Source organism: Lissotriton vulgaris, chromosome 6 (assembly GCF_964263255.1).
Source record: "Lissotriton vulgaris chromosome 6, aLisVul1.2, whole genome shotgun sequence".
In the NCBI taxonomy this organism is placed as follows: Eukaryota; Metazoa; Chordata; class Amphibia; order Caudata; family Salamandridae; genus Lissotriton; species Lissotriton vulgaris.
In genome coordinates, this window is record NC_141694.1 from 407,297,024 (window position 1) to 407,321,721 (window position 24,698).

General features: G+C 44.8%; 1 protein-coding gene and 1 long non-coding RNA gene across 2 annotated transcripts in view; one reads left to right on the forward strand and one right to left on the reverse strand.

Annotated features, from left to right (window-relative positions):
• Positions 1-481: 481 nt before the first annotated feature.
• LOC147707384 (uncharacterized) lies at positions 482-6,396 on the reverse strand. Its single transcript, XR_015296450.1, has 3 exons — positions 4,738-6,396; positions 3,626-3,698; positions 482-591 (listed from the first exon to the last, which is right to left on the reverse strand). It is a non-coding gene; the product is annotated as an uncharacterized LOC147707384 (long non-coding RNA).
• Positions 6,397-10,110: 3,714 nt separating this feature from the next.
• The window catches only part of MCPH1 (microcephalin 1), a 1,506,891-nt gene continuing 1,492,303 nt past the window's right edge, over positions 10,111-24,698 (forward strand). Inside the window, exon 1 of the mRNA XM_086926418.1 lies at positions 10,111-10,256. Within this exon, the coding sequence (XP_086782544.1) occupies positions 10,217-10,256 (40 nt within the window). The 5' untranslated portion in view covers positions 10,111-10,216. The remainder of the gene's footprint in view (positions 10,257-24,698) is intronic.

Below are 24,698 nucleotides of genomic sequence, written 5' to 3' on the forward strand. Positions count from 1 at the left end.
ATCTCCTCTGGAAGCTCATCTGGCGTTATTTTTTTTTCTAATGCTCCTTGTCTAGCTAACATGATTTTGTACACTTCGTCTTCATCAGGAGACTGAATTGCAACACCCTCCGGTGTGCAAAATATTGCACAATAAATCCCCTCCTAGCAAGTTTACAGGGCTCAAGTCGCAGACGACAAACTTGTGCATTTCTTTAAAGTTGCCAATACATACTTCCAATGGTTCTGTAATAGGGGTCTTAATCTGTTTATTAGAAACGCCCAATCCTTAGATCGCTTCTCTCGAGAGGGGTAGGTTTGGTATGTCAATGTATGGACCTGACTAATCTACCAGCAAGGATGCACCAAGTATGCATTCATTCCCCCCCCCCCCCCCCCCCCCCCCCCAGGCACCGTAATAAAGTCTCCTCATTAAAAAATGTGTCCTGCAAAAGAAACTGCGATGTTACTGAATTTTTCTTACCATTTCCCTCCCGGAATCCACACTGTACTTGGCTTGACTCACAAAATCTGGCATAGGGGCAGGTGGCAATACTCTGTATTACCTGTTGCAGTTGCCTCATTGACGCCTCATTGACACCTCATTCTGCGTCTGTGGATTTAAATTTTGAGTTTGGACATTATTATTCTGTATGTTTACACTTGTTTTTCCAATGCCCCAATTTTCCGCACCCTTTGCCTCTTCTTTACTCATTCTCCCTCTGGGTTTACTTCCCGTATTTTCACCTTGACCATCCCCTCTTCCTTGATTTGCCTGTTGAATTAACTGGAGTTCCTGTTGTTCTGCTAATTTAACTTGAGCCCACATTACCTTTTCTTCTAATTTCTTTTGTCTATTATCAATTTCATCTCCACAGCACTTTGCGTACTTAAGGATCGTATCTATAGGCTTTGCTTGCCAGCACAAATTATGCTCTTTAATCATCTGTGATATCTCTGACTTTAGTCCAGACACAAAACGATATACAAAGTGTGTCATATCTTTCTTATCAATGTTTTCTAACACACTGTACTGTTTGAGTACCTGAAAAAGGCGCTCATAATATGCACGTACAGATTCATCTTTTTCTTGGGTTGTTCTGTCTAATTTTATCCAATTCGTTTCTTTTGGGGGAATCTTTCCTTTCAAGTAGGTTATTACCTGATGATATTTTTTCATAACCTCATCTGACAGAGCTCCTGTTTTTGCATCCCTTGGGTACTCATCATTAGGCCAATCTACTGAAATTTTACATTCAGTGCATAAATCAGCAGGAACAACTATGTCAAACAAACCATCCAAATCCTTTAGCATTACTTTTGAAACCTTCACAAACCTTTCAACTTGCCTGTACCATTCTACTGGTTTTTCTCTAAGTTTTGGGAAGTCATTTGCGAATGACAAAATATCCTGTCAGGACCATGGGACATGTACATAACCTCCTCCAGGAACTTCTCTTATTGAGCACAACCTTTCAACCTTTTTTGTTTCTTTAATTAAATACTCAGATGTCGTTCGATTTGCCTGTGCTTCTTCCTTTTTCTTTATCCATCTAGCTTTCCATCTATCTAAGTCTCCCTATTTTTGTAACAAGGACAATAATTACTTTATCTGTAATTTTCTTTCTGACACATTCATGTTCTCGAAATCCTTTTCAGAAAATTCTGCTCTAGATGGCTTCTGCAATACTTTAGATTTACCTATGTCAATTCCCATTTCTACGGCCAAATTCATTAACTTCTCATGAAATATTTTTGTATTTCCAGTGATGCTTCTGCATATGAATAATAATTCCTCTTTGCTGAAAGAATTTAATCTTTCTAGTCCCACATTTCCAGCTATCATTTATTCAAATTGTATTAAAAAATATCCCATACCTTTAGCTGTGATTTTGATTTCTCTATTTCTCGTGTTCACCTTTCTATTTCTTCTGGAGTTACTACAGTGGCACTATTTGTTCCTGTAGACGTTTCAATCTGTACCTCTCTTGAGCATCCAGGGGTAACTTTTCTGAACAAATCATTTATTAGTTCTCTCAAAGGCAAATCCATTAGGGAAATTACTGACTCACATTCCCTTGCTTGCTTATCAACTATTATATTTTCTTTTCTGGGTAACGTGATAGGAGTAGTTAGAACAGGAGTTTTAGGACTAGTTTGCTTATCTCCATATAAGGGAACAACAGGACCTATAGTCACTGGTATTGTTAGGGCTTCAGGACTTGTATTTAACTGAGTTATTTTCTGTGTTAGTTCACTTCTATTTACATTTATTCCCTCTTTCTTTTTCTTGAAGTGTCCTTCTATAGCATTCTCATGCAGAACTTGTGGTACCAAAGGTGTTTTAAAGAACGGATCACTAGGAGTAATCCTGATAAGGTGGAGGATTTTTCATTAAAAGGTCTTCAATATAATCATCTTCAAAATCCCCATTGCCAGTCCCTAAATGTTTTGTTTTTTCTGAACATTTACTTCCTGTTGGTTCTTCTGTGGTAAAAATAAAGGATATAATCCTTCCCCTACCATAGCCTGTCTCCATTGTTTCATCTGCTTATATCGTGTCTCTCGAGGAAATCTGGAATAAAATTGACTTAAGTTCCTGTCACATCGAGGTCTGTCTTGCTCAAAAGCCTCAGTCGCCCACTATTCTACAGCTTCATTCTGGGTTAATCTAGGTCTGGGTTCAAATTCATTCATGCGAGTTCACAAATTGTAAAAAATTCTTCCATTAAATGTTCCGTGCTCAGGAAATGCTAATACTTCATCATCTTTTGTGTACTCTATCCAATTTTCTAACCATACACAAGTGTGGTATCCTCTTTCTATCATTATGTATGATGCAGGGGTGTTTGGGGGAGGAATAATAATAACTTCTCTTGTTTTAATGGGTTTATCCTTTTTAAAATAATTCTTAATTTTCTGCATAAATGACATTTTCCTCTTTTCTCCATACATGACGTTTGGTCTTCCTCGAAGGAACTGTTCGTGGGCAAACACTATAAATCTTCTATCTGGACGGGACCCTGTTATAGTTGGATCGGGGTTCCACATATAATCACCACTATCTATTAACACTGAAAATTCTATTTTATTTTCTATTTTACTAACCAATCAATCTCTTTTTACAAAACCACCTTAACCAATGCTTGCGCGGCTTTTCTAGTTACGTGAGTCTCCCTTTCTATACTCACCCCTCCTTTACAATATTACCTCACCTACACATCCGCTGTCTTATCCAATCCCAGGGCTTCTGTTAGTGATGTCAGTGCAGCACCCGCGACTGACCCCTCCCATGCAAGGTAATACGTCAATTCAATTTCTTTCCATTTTAATTACACATTTCATTAATTAACAACATAGAAACATTCGCTACTGTGCCAGATTGACTAAATTAAAAGAAAAGTCAATTTCTTTCACAGCGAGTAAAACGTTTCTGTTTACCTATCACACACTACGAGTAAAGCTTCTTCTGCCTACTCTTCACTCAAGCATCAAAGAACCTGCTACTACTTCAGACTTACCCTTTCTAGGTGATATAAGACCAAAGTTTTACCAGCAAACTTCTCTGCTACCAATCACTCTCACTTTTATACACAGAAATGATCCGTAACCAGTGGTTCAAGTTCTTCTTAACTTTTCACACTTACTTCATCAAGGCAGGTAACTGCACTGCACTGTGGCTTCCATTTACCACCAGCTATTCAATATCACTGGGGAGTTCTAGACAACATACAACAATACAAATGGGTTTTGGTTAAAACATAAATCAATATAAAATCAAAACGCAACTAACTACCTATCTTTATCTAAAACCTAACCATAGCTCTGCTACCAAGAAATACTGTTTGCACAAGATTACCAGTCTAGGATATTTTCTAAAACACCATACTCACCTGGGCCCATAATCATACACACTATAGACCGGTAATCTATTTTCCTGACGATCAGGAGTTTATATACCTTATTATGATTTATACCTATACACCATGACTTACCAGTTCCTTGTCACTTCTAATTTAATTTCTTAGGTCAATGAATCAGGGAGTTAGAATAACAATATACCTTATTTTATGGAATAAACAAGGACTCTAGAAAGTTTTAAACACTTTATCTTTGCAATATTTTTGGAGACAAGTACCAATACAGGTCAGTTAATGACGTTTCGAGTAGAAAAATAAAGATCAAAGAAAAAATCTTTAGAGACTTAGCAACATTTCTAGACATTGATACCTGAAAAGTGTGAGAAAAGGAAACGGTACAAAGACATACCACACAGATTTATATTTACCTAGAATGGTGCGAGGACCAACCCCTGGCTAAGGGCTGTAAAAAAGGTCCCCTGACTAATCAGGAGCCAACAGGTGAGGACAGGCGCAGGACAGGACAGGTACCCTTTGCTAAGAGCAACACCAGCGTTACAACCCTCTCAGCAGCTGCTCTCGTTCCCCTCTACATTGATCGATTCTTCTTCAGTAATCTTCCGACTCTTCTTCAGAGTGCTCAACCAGCTCTCTGAAGAAGAGTCGGACAATCTAACTGATTAAGCCTAACTTAGTTATACCAATTTCCAGGGTATGTACCACCTCCTAATGTTTCAAATTTAGTGTATTCCCTTCATATGATTGGTCAGTAAGACGGGGAGAGGTCATCACACCATACTAACAAGAAGTCATATTTTAGTTTAATTTCTAGGTTCCCACTCATAATGCTTTTAAATCCTCCCAGCAACATTCACATTATTTAATATACAATATTTAACATTTCATTGAATCTTCTTCCTCTCTTCGGGTCAGGAGGTAAGGTTCTCAGGCACATGGCTGGTAAGATGGGACTTGGCAGCTCTTCAATGTCATTGTTCGAGGTCCCGCTGTGTTCCCAGTACATGCGCAGATGAATTTCAAAATGGCAATTCAAGTCATCCTTCAGGCCCAAATACGAGCTAATAATAAAGACAAAGAAGGACATATTAGAATATGGAAATAAATGAATGCACTGTATACCCCCTATTTCTACTCTAATCCAGTTACTTTATTTTAACTATTGCATTAGCAGATTAGCAACCATGCAAGGTTTTAACTTGAGCAAAACCATATGCATTCGCATGTGAGGTTCAAAGCAGCCATTTTAGGCTCTACAGCGCAGCTGCAAAGAATTCCCACCAAAAGCGAAAGACGTCATACTATGTAGATGCAGTAGACTCATGCACAGAAAAGCTCCCGCGTTTTTGGCAGTCATATTAAGACACTCGAGTTACTTGTTAATTAAAGCACATAGACAAGCTTTCCCTACATAAAGTAAATGTTGTGTGGTGCAATTATTAGTATTTACAAAACATGTTGGTTAATTAGTTACATGTTATTTTCAAGAGGACTGAGTCCAAGCAAGTTTCTTTATGTATGAAACCTTGCTCCATCAAATGCATCAGTTAAGTAACAACATATCATCTTACCTTAGGGAAACTATAGACAAAAGTAATACAAATAAACGGAAACATGCATATAACCCAAAAAAACAAAACAGAAGATAAAATTACATTGCCAAATCAATAAGTACATTAATTTCACACATGATTGATGTACCATTCCTAATGTATACATGCATGAAAAAGTCTTAATGTATACATGTATTAAAATCACAAAAAGAATTGACAGAACATCCCTGAAGCAAGCAATAACTCCTAAAGCAATCAACACCTCCTGGATTAATTAAAACATTGAGACCAAACGCATCCCCCTTCCTTAGGGAACATAAAGATACAAGCATACAGAGACCAAAGAGTACGAGGTGTAACACGCACCACAACCTGTACCTCTGACCCAAAAAGAAACTCAGTCAAACATACTTCATACAGTAATCAAATATGCACACCTACAACAGACCACCTTTGAGAAGACTCACTCAGCACTGACGTACACACAACCCCACAACTCTGTACTAGGGTACTCACCTCCCTACAACTCTGTACTAGGGTACTCACCACCCACAACTCCATACAAGGGTACTCACCACCCTACAACTCTTTACTAGGGTACTCACCACCCCACAACTCTTTACTAGGGTACCCACCACCCCACAACTCTGTACTATGGAACTCACCAGCCGACAACACTGTACTAGGCACTTACCACCCAACAACACTGTACTAGGCCACACACTACCCTACAACTCTGTACTACGGTACTCACCACCTTACAGCACTGCACTAGGGTACTCACCACCCCCACAACTCTGTACTAGGGTACTCACCACCCTACAACTCTGTACTAGAGTACTCACCACCCCACAACTCTGTACTAGGTTACTCACCACCCATCAACACTTAACTAGGGTACTCACAACACCACAACGCTGTACTACAGCATTCACCACCCTACAACGCTGTACTAGGGCTCTCATCATCCACAAACACTGTACTTAGGCACTCTGAAGGACTGGGTTCTTTGGACCCAGCGGTGCCAGGGCACAACACCTGAAACCTTCGTGGGTAACCTGCTCCGGCGTACAAATCACAGAGACACGGGACACTTCCTTCGGCGTCAAAGAGTCAAGGTTTATTTACTGCAGGGAACACAGAAGTCACAAGAAGTACATCGAGTGTAGTTCGGGGAGACTGCTTCAAATTGTATTTGTGGATCGCTCCTTTTATACAGTTTCTACCCATAGGATAACATGATACACAATAGTTTACAACCTGGTTCCCACAAGTCGCTCTCAGAGGGGTCGCTTAGATCACTTTGAAACACACAAGATCCGGAACATAAGTGCGGAAACATTTGGCGGTTCCCAACTGTAAAAACCCATCTTCCCACCATTAGCAAATTCCAATCAGTAGTAAAGTAGATCGAAACAGGAACGAAGACAGGTGCAGAGGAAGACGGGGACAGTGGGGAGATCGGAAAGGGTGTAAAAGGGGAGTGTCGAGAAGCACGAGATACAGGCATCAAAGGGACGTGCCTAATGAGATGCACAACTGAGACAATAAGCCCGTGCGGCAAGATGAGCCTCGAGCGGCGCCATCTGCCTTACAGTAGCATCCCCCTCGTCATAAAGACAATTTCAAAGAACATGTGTCTTCCGCAAATATCTTGGGAGTCCCAGGGTCGCGAAGCGGACAGCGTCCGTTCGCTGGCTACTTGAGGGCAAGAGACAAAATGGATGCCGTATCTAAGATGGAACCCGTGGGTACAGATGACAAACCCACATAACAAACGAACGGTTTAAGTTAGCACAGCGAAACTGCGCACACTTGCTAAACTCGTCATTTGCGGTTCATAGATACTAGACTCGACCATATTCGTGTGAGTCGAAAACACCACTTACAATTGTCACGGAACCTCAACTCACCACCCCACAACTCTGTACTAGGGCATTCACCACCCATCAACACTGTACTAGGATACTCACAACCCTTCAACACTGTACTAGGATACTCACAACCCTACAACCCTGCAGTATGGTACTTACTACCCTAAAACTACCAACCAGAACACAAGAACTAACCACCCGCATACCATTATTAAACATACACTGAACATCAAAATATAAGAATCTATAATCATTGAGAATCAGACGAAATGGAACATACACCACCCAAAAAGTGTACCCCAGAAGCATAAACAGAAACTGCTAATGACATGAAATAAACACGGCAGCATAGTGACAATAAGAATAACACAGTGCAGAAACATCAGTGGCTTGAAATAACAAGTATAGAAAATACCAGAAATTTCCCAGTTCACCAGATGAATGATATCTCATGCATGAGAAATTGACAAAAACAAACAAAACTAAAACAATGATATCATTAGCTTGCTTCATGATGCCGCAAAAATACATCCAGTTAAATGACAACAACCGATTAGCTGCCAAAGTCCTTGACTCATCACACATTGCTGAGGGCTGCCGCATAATCTCAAAGCGCTCCAGATTCTAAATAATTCCAATGTCTTGCTTACTGTTGTTGCACAGGCAACCTAGAGCTAGTTGCATCTTCACCCATTCACAAGTCACTCCAAGAACAACGTCCTGAGAAAAACTGGTGCGGAGACTCGCGTAGGTTGCTCCAAATACAACCTTCATCATAGTCAACTTGTGCTGTGGTAATGGTGCTTCCAGTCTGACCTAGCAGGCTAAGCATCTTGTTTGAAAATGGGCAGCCTGAAGAGCAGCCAAAACTTCCCCTTAGACTCCAGGCGCGTGCATGCCCCCAATGACGTTGCGCAGCTCGCTTGACCGACCTGGAATTATGCATCGTCACTGTTTGCTCTTGGAAACCACTTTGCACCATGGACAAGTGCCAAGACTCCTCCAAGCCGTAACAGCCTTCTTTTTGTTAAAAATCCATACAATTCCTTAAAACTTCGCTCAGCACTGGGGTTATGCTGCAAGGGAAGATAAAAATCACCACTGTGTCTCTTTTCCTTTTTGATGATCAGCTCCGGCCGCTAGTACCATGGATCAATCATTAATCAAATTTGGTGCGGGCTCAACTCTTCTACACCCAACATGTAGAGCGCAAAATCTGGCAGTTTCTACTAGGGAAACACTTGCTGGTCATTTTCCCCAAAACCGATGAAAAGACCCACGAAAGGACCCAAATAAATCTGGGTACTGGGAATGTCCAGTTGACAACAATAATAAAGCCAACCATTCAGATTCAACTCAGCTCCTCAAACACAGAGGCTATTGATGGTTTATTAAGATTAGCTTTAAGTTAACAAGATGGTACGTTTCTGGTAAGTAGGTAGATGATAACAGTAGCCCCACCATGAGCAGCCTCCCTGCTGCCCAGCCTGCACACTCTAACTGACACTTAGCACATCGCCAGGCACCCATGCATTATTTGACATCACGAAAGCATTCAGCATTCCACTTATCACCAAGCACTCCACCTGGCTGAGCAGTAGAGAAGGTGTAGCTAAGGAAAATTAATACAACAGTTCAGTCACAACAATGTTTTACCAAGGAGCTGGGGATTTGTCTGACCTAAGGATGCGGTTATTTTGTTTTTGAATGAAAGTTTTCATGTTTTTAGCTAGATAAAATCATAGGGTTGGCAAGGAGCTATGTGGAGACTGTTGTCTGTTTCAGAAGAGATTGAATCCTGATGGGGCAGGAAATAGATGCAGCCACAGCAGCCCCTCTGGATCAGTGGAACTGCAACAATCAACCACTGGAATTATATTAAGACTTTACAGGGGTCATCGGTCTCCTCTATACAACAGAGAACCCAAGCATTGAGAGCGAGACGTTTAACTTGCAGGAGACACAAAGTAAATCATTTTTTAAAAACGATGCGCGTTGTACCGGAAAATACAAACATATCCTGACATCTCGTTTGTGCCGCCCTTCCCCCAACTATTTGCGACTCAAATAAACATAAAAGCCATCTAGCCTAGGTTGCACCCCCGTCAATCTGTTGACACTGAAATCAGGGTAAAGTCAGGAGTTTAAATTGGTCCCCATTAAAGCCTATGGAGACATTTTGCTGGTCAGAAAGGGTGAATAAGAGCGAGGAGGGTGACGCTCACTAATTAGGGCGAGTTGACAGTTCTATAATGTCATGTACAGGCTAACTAATAGAGCATTATGTGTACAGACTCTCCGCGAGTGCGAAGGCAGCACGGTATACCCTCGAACCTTTCGGAATTAACGTGGTGTGGCACTGGCCAAGTCTACGGGGCTGAGCAGCAGATCAGTAGCCAGTAACTCTAGGCATAAACATAGGACTAAACCAGTACGTTTTAGTCACTACTGTAAGCTGTGCAGATGCCAGCGCCATTTTAAGAAGAAACGTTTTTCGTCTTAATTGGGCTAACACTGAAGAAAACCACTCATATACTACCACTTTTTGTTTTCTTTTTTCAATTTTAAATGTGTTTTATTATTAAACGATTACTGAGTACAAAAAAGAAGTACAAGCGTGCATACCTAATATTTAGTGTCAAAGTATATACAATATTAAACTGCTTTAGAAAAGTGTTGCCTCTTTTAGAAATTGATATATTACGCCACATTTTATGTATGCCTGTGTATTACATTCAATGGAATTAGGCATAAAATGGCTACACCATTTGCTCTGCTGTAAATTACCTGGGTTATGTGACGGAAACGCGTCTGAGCTAGCCACGGCGCATACTCGGATACAACTTTGAATGAGTGGCAGCGCGCGGATTCGTCGGAGGAGAAGCTGCTGCTCCTCTGGCATGTTGATCGAAAGGACTTGAGCTGCCCCAGACATGGATGTCACAGGGTGCGACCGGGGGGCAATTCTGCAAGGTGAAGTAGTAGTTTTCTGTGATTTTAAGAAGTATAGTTGAGAATGCGTTGCAGAGTGAAAAAAGACATACTGATCTCGGGAGGCTGAAAGGGAGACACGATACACCGTTTTAAATCTACTGTTTGCATAACAAACACTCACACGTTGTTTCAGTCTTTCTGATTGTGTACAACACTTCTTACCACGATGCTTCAACTATAATAGACCACATAATGGAAGAAAGGCTCCGATGATGGAGAAGATGTACCCATATATGCCAACATTTTAGGACAAGGGTGAGAGATTTGAAATAAAAAATCGGGAGAATGAAAATTTCCCATTGACTTCTTTTGTAGAAAATGCAATTTCAGGCGGGAGACAGCTAAAATAAAGCAATTTATGGCTTGAAAAATCGGTAGTCTCACGCCTGATTCAGGCCTGTTGGCAGGTATGGATGTACCCTATACGATAATCTTTTGAGTTTAAAAAGATCATGAGGTTCTCAGATTTTTATTATTGTTTGGGGTGATGAAAACGAAATCTGTAAAACACTGGGATTCTGTGATACTAAAGAACACTGAGCTTGTGCCACCACGCAGATGTGCATTACTGCCCACTATCTAAGAAGTGCCCACAATGTTGGTGTCTGAAAGAGTTAACTGACAAAAAGAAAAACATACGTAAATAATTGGTTCAACCGGACAGTTTTATCAACACTTATTGTAGAAACGTAAATATGAGCAAGACGCTAATGAATGCCACAAATTACACAATTTTAGAATTTGGTCATCGTCTTTCTACAATAGGCAGTAGCTGGTGCCTAGCCCGAGATCCCGTGAATGACACACGATGGGATTCAATTAACTGGATAAATGTAAACTTTTTCAGCTGAGAAAATGCTTCTCAGTTTTTCACGCCTTGAGAGCCATGATGCAAACATGGCTACTTGTATGAGACAGGGCACTTCTGTAAGACCGTGTTAGCAATAGCAACAAAATATGTGCGTAAATATAGTTTAACACATTCACAGATATGCCATTTAGGTAGGTGACTTAGGGCCAGATGCATCAAAGGGTTTTGCCCATTCTGTGTCTATGGGAAAATGTGTTGATGCATATGGCCCTTAATCCTTTATTTTGTTGACGACATAATATAAGACTGTTGTATACTGCAAAATGCATCTACTCGCATGTATGTTAGGGCTGTGATGTCACTTCCTTTGATCTGTCTTCTTAAAGCACCATTGCTTAAGCTAGTAAGCCCCTCACATTTACTACTCTGTCCTTGTACATTCTCTGTGGCCTCTTCCCTCACACTCTCTCTGGCCCCTTCCCTCTCACACTCTCTGTGGCCCGTCCCTCTCACGTTTTTTTAATTTTTTTATTTAATGCGATTCTGTATAGCGCAAACTTTACCCGAAGGTGTCGGAGCGCTTTACATAAGAACCAGTTGCAGAACATAAGGACTTAGGATTACATGCGTTACATAAAAGATGCAAACAGAAAAAAATGCAAATGTACAAGATGTAAAGTCACACAAGGAAGAGATACAAACAGAAAGAAAAATTGCAAATGTACAAGTAGTAAAGTCACTCAAGGAAGAGCTACAAATGGATATACTCTAAGAGTCACATAGGAATGGTAGAGAATGACGTGGCCAGCAAGTTCCAGGAATGCATTAAAGCTGTGAGTAAATGGATGGCCGGCAACTGTCTAAAACTTAATTCAGCTAAAACCGAAGTGATACTGTTTGGCTCCACGGCTAATTTTTGGGGCCTGAGCTGGTGGCCAGAAGAGATGGGGTCTCTTCCCACTCCTGTTAATAAGGTGAAGAACCTGGGGGTCCTCACAGATGACAGACTCTCTTATAAACCTCAGGTAAACGCCTTGGCCTCATCCATCCACTGGACACTGAAAATCCTTCGGAAGGTCCTTCCGTTTCTTCCAGGGGAATGTAAAAAAACAGTGGTGACGGCTTTGGTGCCCTCACGACTGGATTACTGTAACAGTCTGCTCCTTGAAGCCCAGCAAGGAGTACTTAGCAAGTTACAGATACTGCAGAATGCAGCAGCGCACCTGCTTACAGGCTTGCCCAAATTTGTGTCCATCTCTCACGAACTAATGAAATTACATTGGTTGCCAGTAAGGAAGCGGATCCTATTTAAAAAGCCTGTGCATTGTCTTTAAGGCGATCCATGGTATAGGTCCGGCATTCCTGGGGCAATACTTTCACTGCACAAACCAGGTAGACTATTGAGGTCAGCTACTCTGGGATTGATCAAGACCCCATGCATCAGAAAAGTGTGTTGGTGAGGCAGGAGTTTTAGCCGAGGGGCGGTGGTGGCCTGGAATGCCCTTCCAGCGGCGCTCCGACTGTCCCCCGAGCTTATGACCTTTCGGCGAAAGCTAAAAACATGGCTTTTTGTAAATTAACATGGGGGTTCAGTTTCAGGAGTTATCTAGACAGCGCCAGGACACCGTAAGGTAACAGTGCGCTTTACATGTGTCAAAAATAAATAAATAAATAGAGAGTACAAAGGTCTACTGCATATACTAGTGATTAGAGAGATCTCTATATACATATGGAAGGGATACAAATGGATATACTCTAAGAATCACATAGGAATGGTAGAGGGTACAAAGGTCTACTGCATATACTAGTGATTAGAGTTATCTCTATATACATATTGTTGGACCCGGCCCTTTTGGCTGGTTCACCCCGAGACTTTTTGCTTTTTCCTAGCCTGCTTCTGGAACCTGGTGGTGGTGATTTTAGGCCTCTGCGCACTTTTTCACTGTGGTACAGTGTAAAGTGCTTGAGCTCTCTGTGTATGTGTGGTGAGTGACCTGCCCTGCCATAGGAATGAATTGGGAATATGTATGCCCATGGTAGTTCCTGATGTGTGGGGAGTGCAGGGGCGAGTTTGATATGTGCAAACTCGTGAGATTGAATGCTGCGTAATGGTATATGCGACATGATTGTGTCTAGTCTAGAAGTGCCACTTTTAGAGGTACAAAAAGGGGGTGGTGATGGATGGAGCATCTGAATCAATCAAACACTCACACCCAGTCAAAAGATCTGGGTTTAATCCATTACCGTTCTTTAGCCCACTCTGCCACCCCAGTTCAGACATGGCTATATGCAAATCAGTCTGACCCTGTGCCTCATGGGAACATCCAGCCCGAACTGCCAAGCCATGTCTTCCCTGGACCGGAAACAAGCTACCGAGGACCGGTTTCTGGCATTCCAGCCGTCTTCAGCCCGGCTTGCTTGAATCCAGTGGCAAAGTGAGCAAGGGACTCACATCTGAGCAAACCCTTTCACACTTATGGCGGCCAAAAGCGGTACAAAAGGGGGTGGTGATGGACGGAGCATCTGAATCAAACACACACACACCCAGGCAAAAGATATGGGTTTAATCCATCACCGTTCTTTAGCCCACTCTGCCACCCCAGTTCAGACATGGCTATATGCAAATCAGTCTGACCCTGTGCCTCATGGGAACAGTCCAGCCCGAACTGCCAAGCCATGTCTTCCCTGGACCGGAAACAAGCTTCCGAGGACCGGTTTCTGGCATTCCAGCCGTCTTCAGCCCGGCTTGCTTGAATCCAGTTGCAAAGTGAGCAAGGTACTCGCGTCTGAGCAAACCCTGCCACACTTATGGCAGCCAAAAGCGGTACAAAAGGGGGTGGTGATGGAGGTTGGCATATTTGTGTAATTTGTGTCTGGCCTGTGATTGGTTGGTGAGCCTGGTCCTGGAGTGCCTGGGCCTGCTTGTGGATTGACTGTCTGGTTTGAGGGTGACAGGGGCTGGGGAGCCCCAGGAGGTTGTCTGAGTCAGCCCGTGGATGAAAGGCTGCATCTGCTGCCAGGGAAGTGGGAGGAGATGGCACCTGGGAGTGACTAGGGCTGTGCCTGCCTGACCACAATGCTGGCTCCACCTCCCGCTGGGCGACTGTCACCTCTGTCCCTGACACTGAAGAGAGTTCCCTGAAACCAGTTCTAGCTGGTTCTCACACTGCCTGCACAAAGACTTCAAAGACTTTTCTCTGTATAAGAAGGGGCTGTGTCCCCTTCCAATTTGTTCTTGTTTTCAACTTGAGTCTGCCAGGGGCGTGCTGCTGCTTGGGCCCAGGGGAATCCCTGGGCCCTGCCCAGCCCCTGGGTGCCTGGAGGACTTCTGGGGGACCCCTCTGCCTGTCCTGGAAGGATGGGGGACTTTGCTTTACCCTGGATGGACTGCTGATGTCCTGGACTGCTGAGGTCCTGGACCCCTGAAGGACTTTGCTGGACTTTGGATGTCTTGGGAGCGCTTTATTTGTGCTCTAGTGCCTGGGAGCGCTTGATTTGCTATTATAGCGCTTGGGAGCGCTTTACTTTTAACTTTCTGGCAGAGCGCTGTGGTTATCCCGTGTGGGAAGCGCTCCTGCCCTTTGTGTGGCTTCGAGTGCTTCGTGGGCACTTTATTTTTATTATCACGTGTATTCTCCCGTTCAGGGGCCCCTTTGCGAGTGCCTACCTCGCTACTGCAATTTAATGGGATTTCGAGGGTGCCCACCCCTCATGTGGCACCAGGAGGATCGCAGCCAAGCCGTTTTCCATTATGTCCGCCGCATCCGCGGCCCGCCTGGTTGTGGGCGGGACGGAAGCAGGAAGAGGAATGCGGGCGGAAGGAGAAGCCGGCGGAAGGAAGATGGCGCCTGCCTGTGCGGGGCTCCCATGCGAAGGGAGAGCCCTGCAGGCACCAGCGGTGATGTCCAAGAGCGCTCCGAGGTTTGGGCGCTCTTCCGCTGCACGGCCAGGATCCCCGGTGGACTGGAGATGATCCCGGCGCCCGTCCTGCATCAGAAGGAGCCAGGTGAGTGTCGGGCCAGGGGGGAAGCTCCGTGCAGTGCCGGTTTGAGTCACGGCGGCCCCGGATGGCAGTGGGTCGCCCCACCGCATCCTTGTTTGGCCCACGAGGGCCCCGGGGGCATTGTTGTTTTCTGAGCCCTGAAGGGCTCCGTGGCATTTCTCAGAGCCCCGAGGCTCTCACGAGGGGCATTATTCTTTTCAGAGTCCCGTGGCTCCCACGATGGCCAGTAGTTGAGTCCCCGTGTGAGGGGCTCCATCGTCGTGAGGCGGCATATCTGGGTTATTAGAGCCACGAAGCTCCAAGGGGGCCATATTTGTTTTAAGGAGCCTGAGAGGCTCAAGGGCATGTTGCCATAAGGAGCTAGATGGCTCCCTCGCCCCCATTATGTCCCAGAGCCTGTGTGGCTCCAACATTGGGCATGTGTTATGCCAGAACCTGTGTGGCTCCAACGTGTTTAGAGTGTTTTCAGAGCCTGTGTGGCTCCAGCAGTGGGTGCAGTTTGCGCCTAAGGGTCAGTGAGGACCCCGTCGCAGTTTTGAAGTTTGTCTCCAGCTGCCCAGCAATTAGTGGGCAGCTGCACCGTTTAGGCGCAAGATGGAGAGTGAGTCCCTGAGAGGGACAGAGATGGCACAGAGGTGCCCGGCCAGTCACAGCTGCGCAGCACTTAGTGCCAGCTGCTGTGTTTAGGCCCTTGTGAGTGTTCCTAGGTGCCCAGCAAGTAGTGGGCACCTGCTACGTTTAGGCTTGTGCTTGGACTGGCGCTGCCTGGCAGCGCGCCCTGACATTCTGGACACAGGGCGTGTTATTCCTGCACCCCTGAATGTTTTTAGGCATCATGTGATCTTTGCGCTATTGTATTGTTCTGGCACCTCTGAATGTTTTTAGGGATCATGTGTCTTCTTTTTCCCTGCGCTGCACCTCTGAATGTTTTAGGCATCATGTGTCTTCTTGCGCTGCACCTCTGAATGTATTTTATTGCATCATGTGCTTTGTTCTTATTACCGCTGAATGTGTAGGTTTATGCATCATGTGTTTCTCTTTACTACTCCAATGAATGTATATTTATGCATCATGGGTAATGTGTTCTTTCCTAGACCCCTAAACGCTGTGTGATACTTAGGTGGTTGTCTTTACACCTCTGAATGTTTTAGGCATCATGTGTTTTTCCTTTACTACTCCTCTGAATGTGTTTCATGCATCATGGGTAATGTGTTCTTGTTCATACCCCTAAATGTATTTTTTTTCTTAGGTGGTTGTTCTTTTAGTACAGGTGGTCCTAGTGAGTTCCTGGTTCCTGTTACCAGTGGTTACTGGTTGTGTGCCATAGTTGCTAATTTGTGCTACTATGATTTTTATTCTTTATTATTCTTTATTCTAAAAGTGCTATTTCTGATTCTGACAGTGGCCCATGTGGCCCTGTCCTGTACATAATCCCTTGTGAATATTGCCCGTGCTAGTTGGCACAATGTACATGTGTGATACTATCTGATGTGTGTTTACAATACAAAAGTTATTTTATAATAACCTTGTGTGGAGTTCCTTTTGTGCTGTGTCTAGTATGTTGTTGCTGTTGTGTGCTGGCGCAAATGCTTTACACATTGCCTCCGAGTTTAGCCTTACTGCTCGTGCCAAGCTACCAGGGGGTGAGCAGGGGTTATCTTGGCGTGTGACTCCCTTGCCCTGACTAGAATGGTGGTTTCTGCCTGGCTTTGGCGTCAGCCTTAGCCAACCAGAAATAGCCAGTTCTAACACATATATATATATATATATATATATATATATATATATATATATATACACATAGCAGATTTTCTCAGGTCAAAAAAAGTTCCATTAAGTGGGGTCGGAGGGGGGATGCAGTCACAGCACCAAGAAAGGGTGGGAGGGATACAAGGGTATGGACAAAAGGCAAAACAGAAAAGGGAAGAAACATTTGAGGATCATCAAGGGGGAAACGAGGGAAGAGGGTAAAATACGAGGGAATGGACAAGATGGCGGCTCGGGGTCTAGAGAAAAACGGCAGAGAACAGCTGCAAAATGGCGGCCAGGACAAAAGAAAAAGTAAAGAAGTCCGGACACCATCTCCAAAAATGACTGGGTTCACAAAAGTCACCAAAGTCAAGACCTGTACTTGTCGTTTGTCGCCCTCGCTGCAACTGCCCCCTCTTTTCTGGGAACCCGGAAAAGGGACGTAGCAGTCTTAATCCTCCACCACCTCTATAGCCACCGTGATCTGCACCTGGGCTCTGCGCTCGGGGGCCGGGCCAGCACTCTCCCCCTCACTGTCGTCACCGGGACCATTGGTGACCAGGATACCGCTACTGTCTATGCGGGGAGCTAAGCCACCGTCGCCCCTCTCGCTGTCAGCTCCGATGTCCACGGTGCCTGCTTAGAGGGTCAGGCTCACCTGCATCTCGCTCAACGGATCGCCTGAGCCCTTCAGAAACGGGTTGTACTCGCTCTCTGCCGAGGCCCCATCTCCGAGCAGCACGCGGAATGCTTTCAGGCCCCGAGGCCGCCCTCCTCCACCGCTTGGCTCTTGTCGGTGCAGCCTGGGGGGGCGCCTTCGCCTTGGCGCTGCTGGTGACCCCCAGGGGAGCCCCCCTGCCCCGGTGTCTTCCCTCAGCTCTGCCGTTATCATGAATGGACAGACGCGTCAATTGGATGTAAATGCTCCGGCGCTGCTAATTACCCCGATCGGGAGCGGCGGCCGTGGAACCTCAGGCATCATCAAGCCCTGCCAAGTGGCACATGGGTTAGCATAAGGCATTTTAGTGCTGCTGTCTGCAATCCCCGCTGCAAATACTGTCACGCATTTAACAAAACAATTCCATGACTTTACTGCAGAATTAAAAGCAGCAGCCTCTGAGTAGCACTGCAGGACTCTGAAAGCAGCTTTTCTGAGCTGCAGTCGAGGAAAGTCACATCATCACTTAGCGCCACAGGTCCCGGGTCTGAGGCACTGTAAGAAAAGTACTAGAGTATTAGTTGCGGCATCTCAAAGGCACTCCTTCCTTTGAAATAGTTCATGCCATACCCGTAGTCCAATGTAACTATAAAATAATCTGTCTCGAATGCACTACTCTGTTTTATGCTCTTACAACAGAGGAATTTCTTCAAGACGGACGGATTATTTTGTAATTACATTGACCTATGGGTATAGCATTAACTATGAATATAACTGTGCCTTGGTCAAGTCTACCCTTATTACTACCTCCAGGTGGATCAATGATTGAAGTAAGTAGAGAACCACCTGCTGCATATAAATACTGACGAGAGGGACAAGGAATAGATGATTCTTTTGATTACTTGTCTTAATTTGTGTTCTTCATTGTGTATCTAAAACACTTTGTGTAATTGTTTTGCAATTGTGGTGTTAGTAAATATATCTGTGTACCTTGGTTGATATATATGTCTATAATTGTTCTGAACTTCCTCTCACTAAGTTTTGCTAAGAAAATGTTTAAGTAATCAAAACCAAGATAAGTGGTAGTAACACCATCAAAGTAGCTCACATAATTGTGATTTAGTCACCCAGCCCAGTCATATTAGTTTGTGTTGTTGTGAAGTAACCCTGGTGTCTAATCTATCCTTGTTAGTTGACATTTCTGTTTGGTATATACGTATGTAGTAATTCGAAGGCTCCCCCGTCTGGGGAGAGAACACCCCTGTGCACAACCGAGGAGGACCGGGGTCTTATTCCATATACAAAGGATCAGAAGTCCAGATTAACCATCACTAGGTTTTATTCAAAGTAATGTGAGCTTTTCAAATATTTCAATCAAAAGGTTCTTTAGAAATCAAAAACATGTCTTCCAGTTAAATCTTTAGGTGACATGATAATCCTCAAACATGGATGTGCGAGCTCCCACCTACCTTGAATATACGTATGTAGCTCAGGTATGCTGGGCGGGGGAGAAGGGGAGTTCCATGGGCAAAGTCCCTGTTTAGGTTTGCCTACACAGCTCTAGCAAAATCTCTTATAATGAAGAAAACAAATCTTAAAAGGGGGTTAGAGCCTTTCCATTACTTACCATTGGTTGGCTCCCATGTTACTCTTGTTTCCTTTATTCCTGTTGCTCACCGCCTTTTCCTGCCTGTATGAGACATATTGTTTGGGGTCAAGGGCAGAAAGTTTTCACATGTATTTTTTTCTTGGGACAAGTAGGCCCAACCCCCCTACAGCACAAACCCTTTTGCTTCTAGTTTACAGTACCACATTATGGATCAGGGAAAGGCATTGCCTGTAGTTAAGGTAATATTTGTGTCCACGTGTTAAAGCTGTTCCAACTTGTATTTATGGTTCATTAATGCAAAGCCTTTATTATTAGGGTGATCACTCTAATTAATGTTCTAAACTCAGTCTGTGCTACAGACAGTGGTTCAAGTATAAAAATGTTTCAACACATTTTTAATGTTTAGCAATATAAGGCTATGTATAATGCTCCCAGAATGCTCTCTGATTCGGTGCAAATATTTGCAGAAGTGTTAGACCTGGCATCATTGGTGTGAGTCTCCATTCCATGTTTGATGGATTGCCTCCTCTGTTTTGATGTGTTTTTGCTGGATTTATGCTTTGGGCACTGTGCCACTGCTAATCAGTGCCACAGTACAAGTGCTCCCTATGTTAAATTAATGTACTAGTTGGCTATTCCATGATTAGGTTATTTGATTTACCTGTCAGCCTCTAGTACAGTGCACCATGTGTGCCCAGGGCTTGTAAATCAAATGCTGCTATTGGGCTTGCAGTACTGGTTGTGCCACCCACAGAAGCAGCTTGTAAAGTGTGTCTCAGGCCTGCCATTGCAAGGCCTGTGTGCAGTCTAGCACTGCCATGTCGACTTGGCCAAGTGCACCAACTTGCCAGTCCCTAAACCTTCCCTTTGCTTCATATTCCCAACCCTATGGTAGGCCCAAGGGCAGGGTGCATTGTAAGTATAAGGTAGGACATGCTCTGATGTGTGAAGCATGTTTTAATCATGAATTACAGCCATTTTAGTTTTTTAGTTCTCGCGACCTATCAATGCGCGCAAGCGCATTGAGCGGAGTGAGAATTCATGTCGGCAAAACACAAGTCAAACCAAGGGCTTTCAGCACCGCGGTTTTCTTGCAGTTCACGTGAACAAACAAGCACGTGCATCAGGCACTCCTCCCACACCTCACGGACATCTGTTCATTTCTCCTCCCCCTCCCCAGCCAGCTTCCCCCAGGCCCCTGCTGCTTCACACCCTCATTGCCGCTCGGCCCCCTCCCATGCCCGCCGTGTCGCATTTCCCCTCCCCCCTCCCCTTCTCTGCCTTGCCTTCCCTCCGTCTTGTTTTTCTTTGTCAGTTAAGAACTATAGTGAACTCCCACAGTTCGATACAACAGCTGGGCTCCCCTTTCATCCACACATCGCTCTGTACCAGTCAAGCAAAGAAAGCACTAGTAGATCCAGCAGAACCTCCATGTGGCTCCAGCACAGTGCCTCGCGTGCACTCAGTCCGATGCAGTTAAGGCAGGAAAAGGCAAACAAGCTGTCCCCAGTCTTCGACTTGTATACAGGATCAGCGCACACTTTAAAGGCTTTCTGGCGCTGCGGAGAATTCAGTCCCAACACCAACCCCAAAATGCCCGGAGCAGGTATTAGCGGGATACACGGAAGCGCTCGGATTTTATCTTTGTCCCGACTTTCATAAACTTTCCCTTTCATCGACATAGGAGGACAAACCAGAAGGGTTATAAGAGGTGTTTGAAACATGACAGAAAAGAAAGCGTTCTGATTGCTGCAGGATAGCTCAGCGTGGTGACCGTTCTGTTCTATAACCTAAGTAACGTTTGTAGGTCAGGAGTTCGATTCTAGACACTGACAAATCAGCTCATCTATCTTCTGGTGGGTAAACTGACTTTTATTAATAATAAAATATGCCATTACAGCGCTTAGAAGCTTAAAGAGTGTGGCATACAAAAAAAGTAATTGGTACATTGAGCGTGCATTATTTGTTCACATGTCCAAATTCTACCATGGCCTTTGTGTGTGCCATGGTAACGCCATTTGTACATTTTGTTTAATTGCTTCGAAATGAAAACTGTCAAGTTTATTAATGCACACACATTTTTATCCTAAAAAAATAAGGTATTTACATTTGTTTGGTTGTATCCATTTTTGCAGTCCTGAAGCACATCTTGGCAAAGGTGCTGCACAATTACACATAAATCAAGTATGACCTATTTAGTCCGTAAACCCAGAGCTGCCTGTGAAACTCCTGCGTGTGATTTGTGGCATTCACCCACCACACCCACCACCACCCCATCCACCACCACCACCGCATCCACCACATCCACCACCACCGCCACATGCACCGCCACTACATCGCCACCACATCCACCACCACATCCACCACCACTACATCCACCACTGCATCCACCACCACTGCACCCACCACCACCGCATCCACCGCCGCATCCACCACCACATCCACCACCACATCCACCACCACATCCACCACCACATCCACCGCATCCACCTCCACCACCGCATCCACCACCGCATCCACCACCGCATCCACCACCGCATCCACCCCCACATCCACCACCCCCACATCCACCACCCCCACATCCACCACCCCCACATCCACCACCCCCACATCCACCACCCCCACATCCACCACCATCACCACCGCATCCACCACCGCAACCACCACCACCATCACCACCGCATCCACCACCGCAACCACCACCACCATCCCCACCGCAACCACCACCGCAACCACCACCGCAACCACCACCACCCCCACATCCACCCCCACATCCACCACCACTTTCACCACATCCACCACCACCACATCCACCACCTCCACCACATCCACCACCACATCCACCAGTAGGTCTCGCAGTAGGAAAGTTGGAGCTATTGGTTTTGTAAATGACAAAGCCCTTTATGTTTTTAAAATGAAAAGAAAAATACAAGGCATTATTTGCAATTGTAATAGCTCCAACTTTCCTACTGCGAGACCTATTGGCAACACCAGTGCTTGTCTCTATTGAAGGCTACCTGTTCTCATAGTTGTTTAAGAAACAGGGGACCCTTATGAATAAACTAGCTATAACATAGGGAATGTAACAAGTGGAGGAAGTTCTCATAGGCCAGAATGGGCAGTTAGATTATTACATTCTTATAATTCTAACTGACTCAGGGAACACAGTAGAAATTAGAATTTAGTATGCCTGAACTCAGAATAATAAAATACATCTTTTAGTAAAGTTTATTCTAATATTCTGTGTTTGCAAATACCACTTTTAGAAAGTAAGTATTTGCTTGCCTAACCATTTGAGCCTGCCTCTGCTGGGTTGTGTGTTCCTTGTCTGGGTTTGTGAGTGACAGGGCTGGGGGATTCCAGGAGACAGGCTGGGGCAGCCCAGTGGTGAATAGAGAGATCTGCATCTAGATGGGAGGGAGGAGTTGCACCTGGGACCTGAATAGAGCTAGGCCTTCTCTCTACAATGTTGGCTCCACCCCCTGTGGCTTGTCTGATGTCTCTGCCCTGCACTGTGAAAGGAGAGGAGGAATCATGTCAGCAGAGTACTCCAGAGCTGTATCTTCCCTCCCCTGTGCTGGCTCCACCTCCTGTGGGGTGTCTGATGTTTCTACCCTGCACAGTGAAAGGAAGAAGAGTCATGTAAACAAAGTGCTCAGGAACTGGTTTGAAATAGGCAGAGGCCTATCTGCCTTCAGAGAACAAAGGATTTTGGGGTATAAATATTGGGACCCTGATCCCAAGAAATTAGATCACTTCTGTACAAGAAACCTTTCTGCAAAGGAGAAGAACTAAGGAAGCTGCAGGAGTTGTACTGCCCCTCTGCCAGTGTGCTGTTTGCTGGGTTGGCCTGCAGTGCTTGCTTCATTGCCAAGGGAAAGGAGAAGGAACTTTGTAAGGACTTTCATCTACAGAATATTCTCCAAGGGCTTGAACTGTGCTTGCCTCCTGCTGCAGTCTCCGGGACAAAAGACTTCACCTCCAGCTCCCTCCTGAATTTCCTTGCCTGAAATTCTGACTCCAGTCACTTGCGTGCCGCTGGGAACTGGAAGCGCGACTCATCGAGAAGCATGTTGCCGACGCAGTTGAAATCATCGCAACGCCGGAGAAGCGATCCCTCGTCACATCTCCTTGGAACCGTGTGCTCATCAAAGCTGCCTGCTGTCGCATCAGCGGAGAAGCGTGACGCCATCGAGAGAGTCTCCATCGCATCACCGGAGAAGCGTGTCGCAGGGCCGGTCGTGGCTCCAAAGTACAGAGTCGTCGCAAGGCTGCCAGGGCGTCATCGCATCTCCGTATTAAGGGCGCCATCTTCTTGCATTGCAACCGGATCATCGCATCGCATCAAGGCGCCATCTTGCACACCGCAACGGACCCGCAGGCCGAGAATCTATGCATCACCTCCGCACCGGTAAGGCTCACGACGAGTCCTCTACTCTTCGCAAGCATTGAGGAAGGACGCAACCGTTCCCCCGGGTCACGGAACCAACGCATCTCCCCTTTTGGGAGCCTTTTGTTCACTTTGCGTTACGCATCCAGGTACTTTGTTGAGAACTTTGCCGCATTTACCAACAACTTGAACTAAGAGACTTTAATCATGTTTTAAGTAATCTTAAGTGTAGTATTGTGGATATTTGTCGTTTGTGGTCTTGTATTTAAGTCTATATAAAGAATACTTATTTTTATAAAACCTGTGTTGTGCCCATCTGTAGTGTCTTCACTGTATTACTATGTATATTCACAAATGCTTAACACATTGCCTCTGAGATAAGCCTGTCTGCTCGTGCCAAGCTACCAACGGGGTGAGCAGGGGTAATTAAGGAGTGTAATCCCCTTATCCTGACTTAGAAGTAAGGGTCCCTATTTGGACAAAGTTGAATACCACTGCCAACTAGAGACCCCCAGATCTAACATTGGTGGTCAGCGGTGAAGATTTGGACCTTGCATTTGTGTTTCATATATAGTGATTGGTGTACACTACTAGTGAGTGCAGACCAAACGCGACCACATATTTTTTTTTTAGAATCCTTTTTTCGTGGCATGTTAGTTTTTCTTGAAAACTCCCAAATGTTTATTACCATGAGTAAACCAGCATCAGTTGCATCTATGGATCTTGATTTTGAGGAAGAGAGGTTGGAAACCTACACTGTGAAACAGCTCAAGTATCTCTGCAGGAAACTAAAAGTTGCTACACCAGGCATTTCTAAAAAGGAAGACTACCAAAAGGCGCTGAGGGCCTGGGTAGAAGCAAGAAATGTCCCTGATCTTGTGGTGGAGCCTGTTGGGGATGCAGATGGGCAAATTGATTGGCAAGAATTTCCAGCCAGCGGAGGGGTGCCGCCCCCACCTGGCAGCAGCATCTTTTCCAAATACCTGTCCCCCAGACAGGCCCATAGAAATGAATGGGAAAGTATTCCTTAATTGCGATTCGCAATTTGCTAATCGCAATTAAGGAATACTAAGAAATCGCAAAAAAATTGCGATTTTGTCCATACATCCCTATTTGCGATTCTCAAATAGCGATTTTCTAAAAAATCGCTATTTGAGAATCGCAGATCAGGTTGTTGATACATATGGCCCTTAGTCTCTTA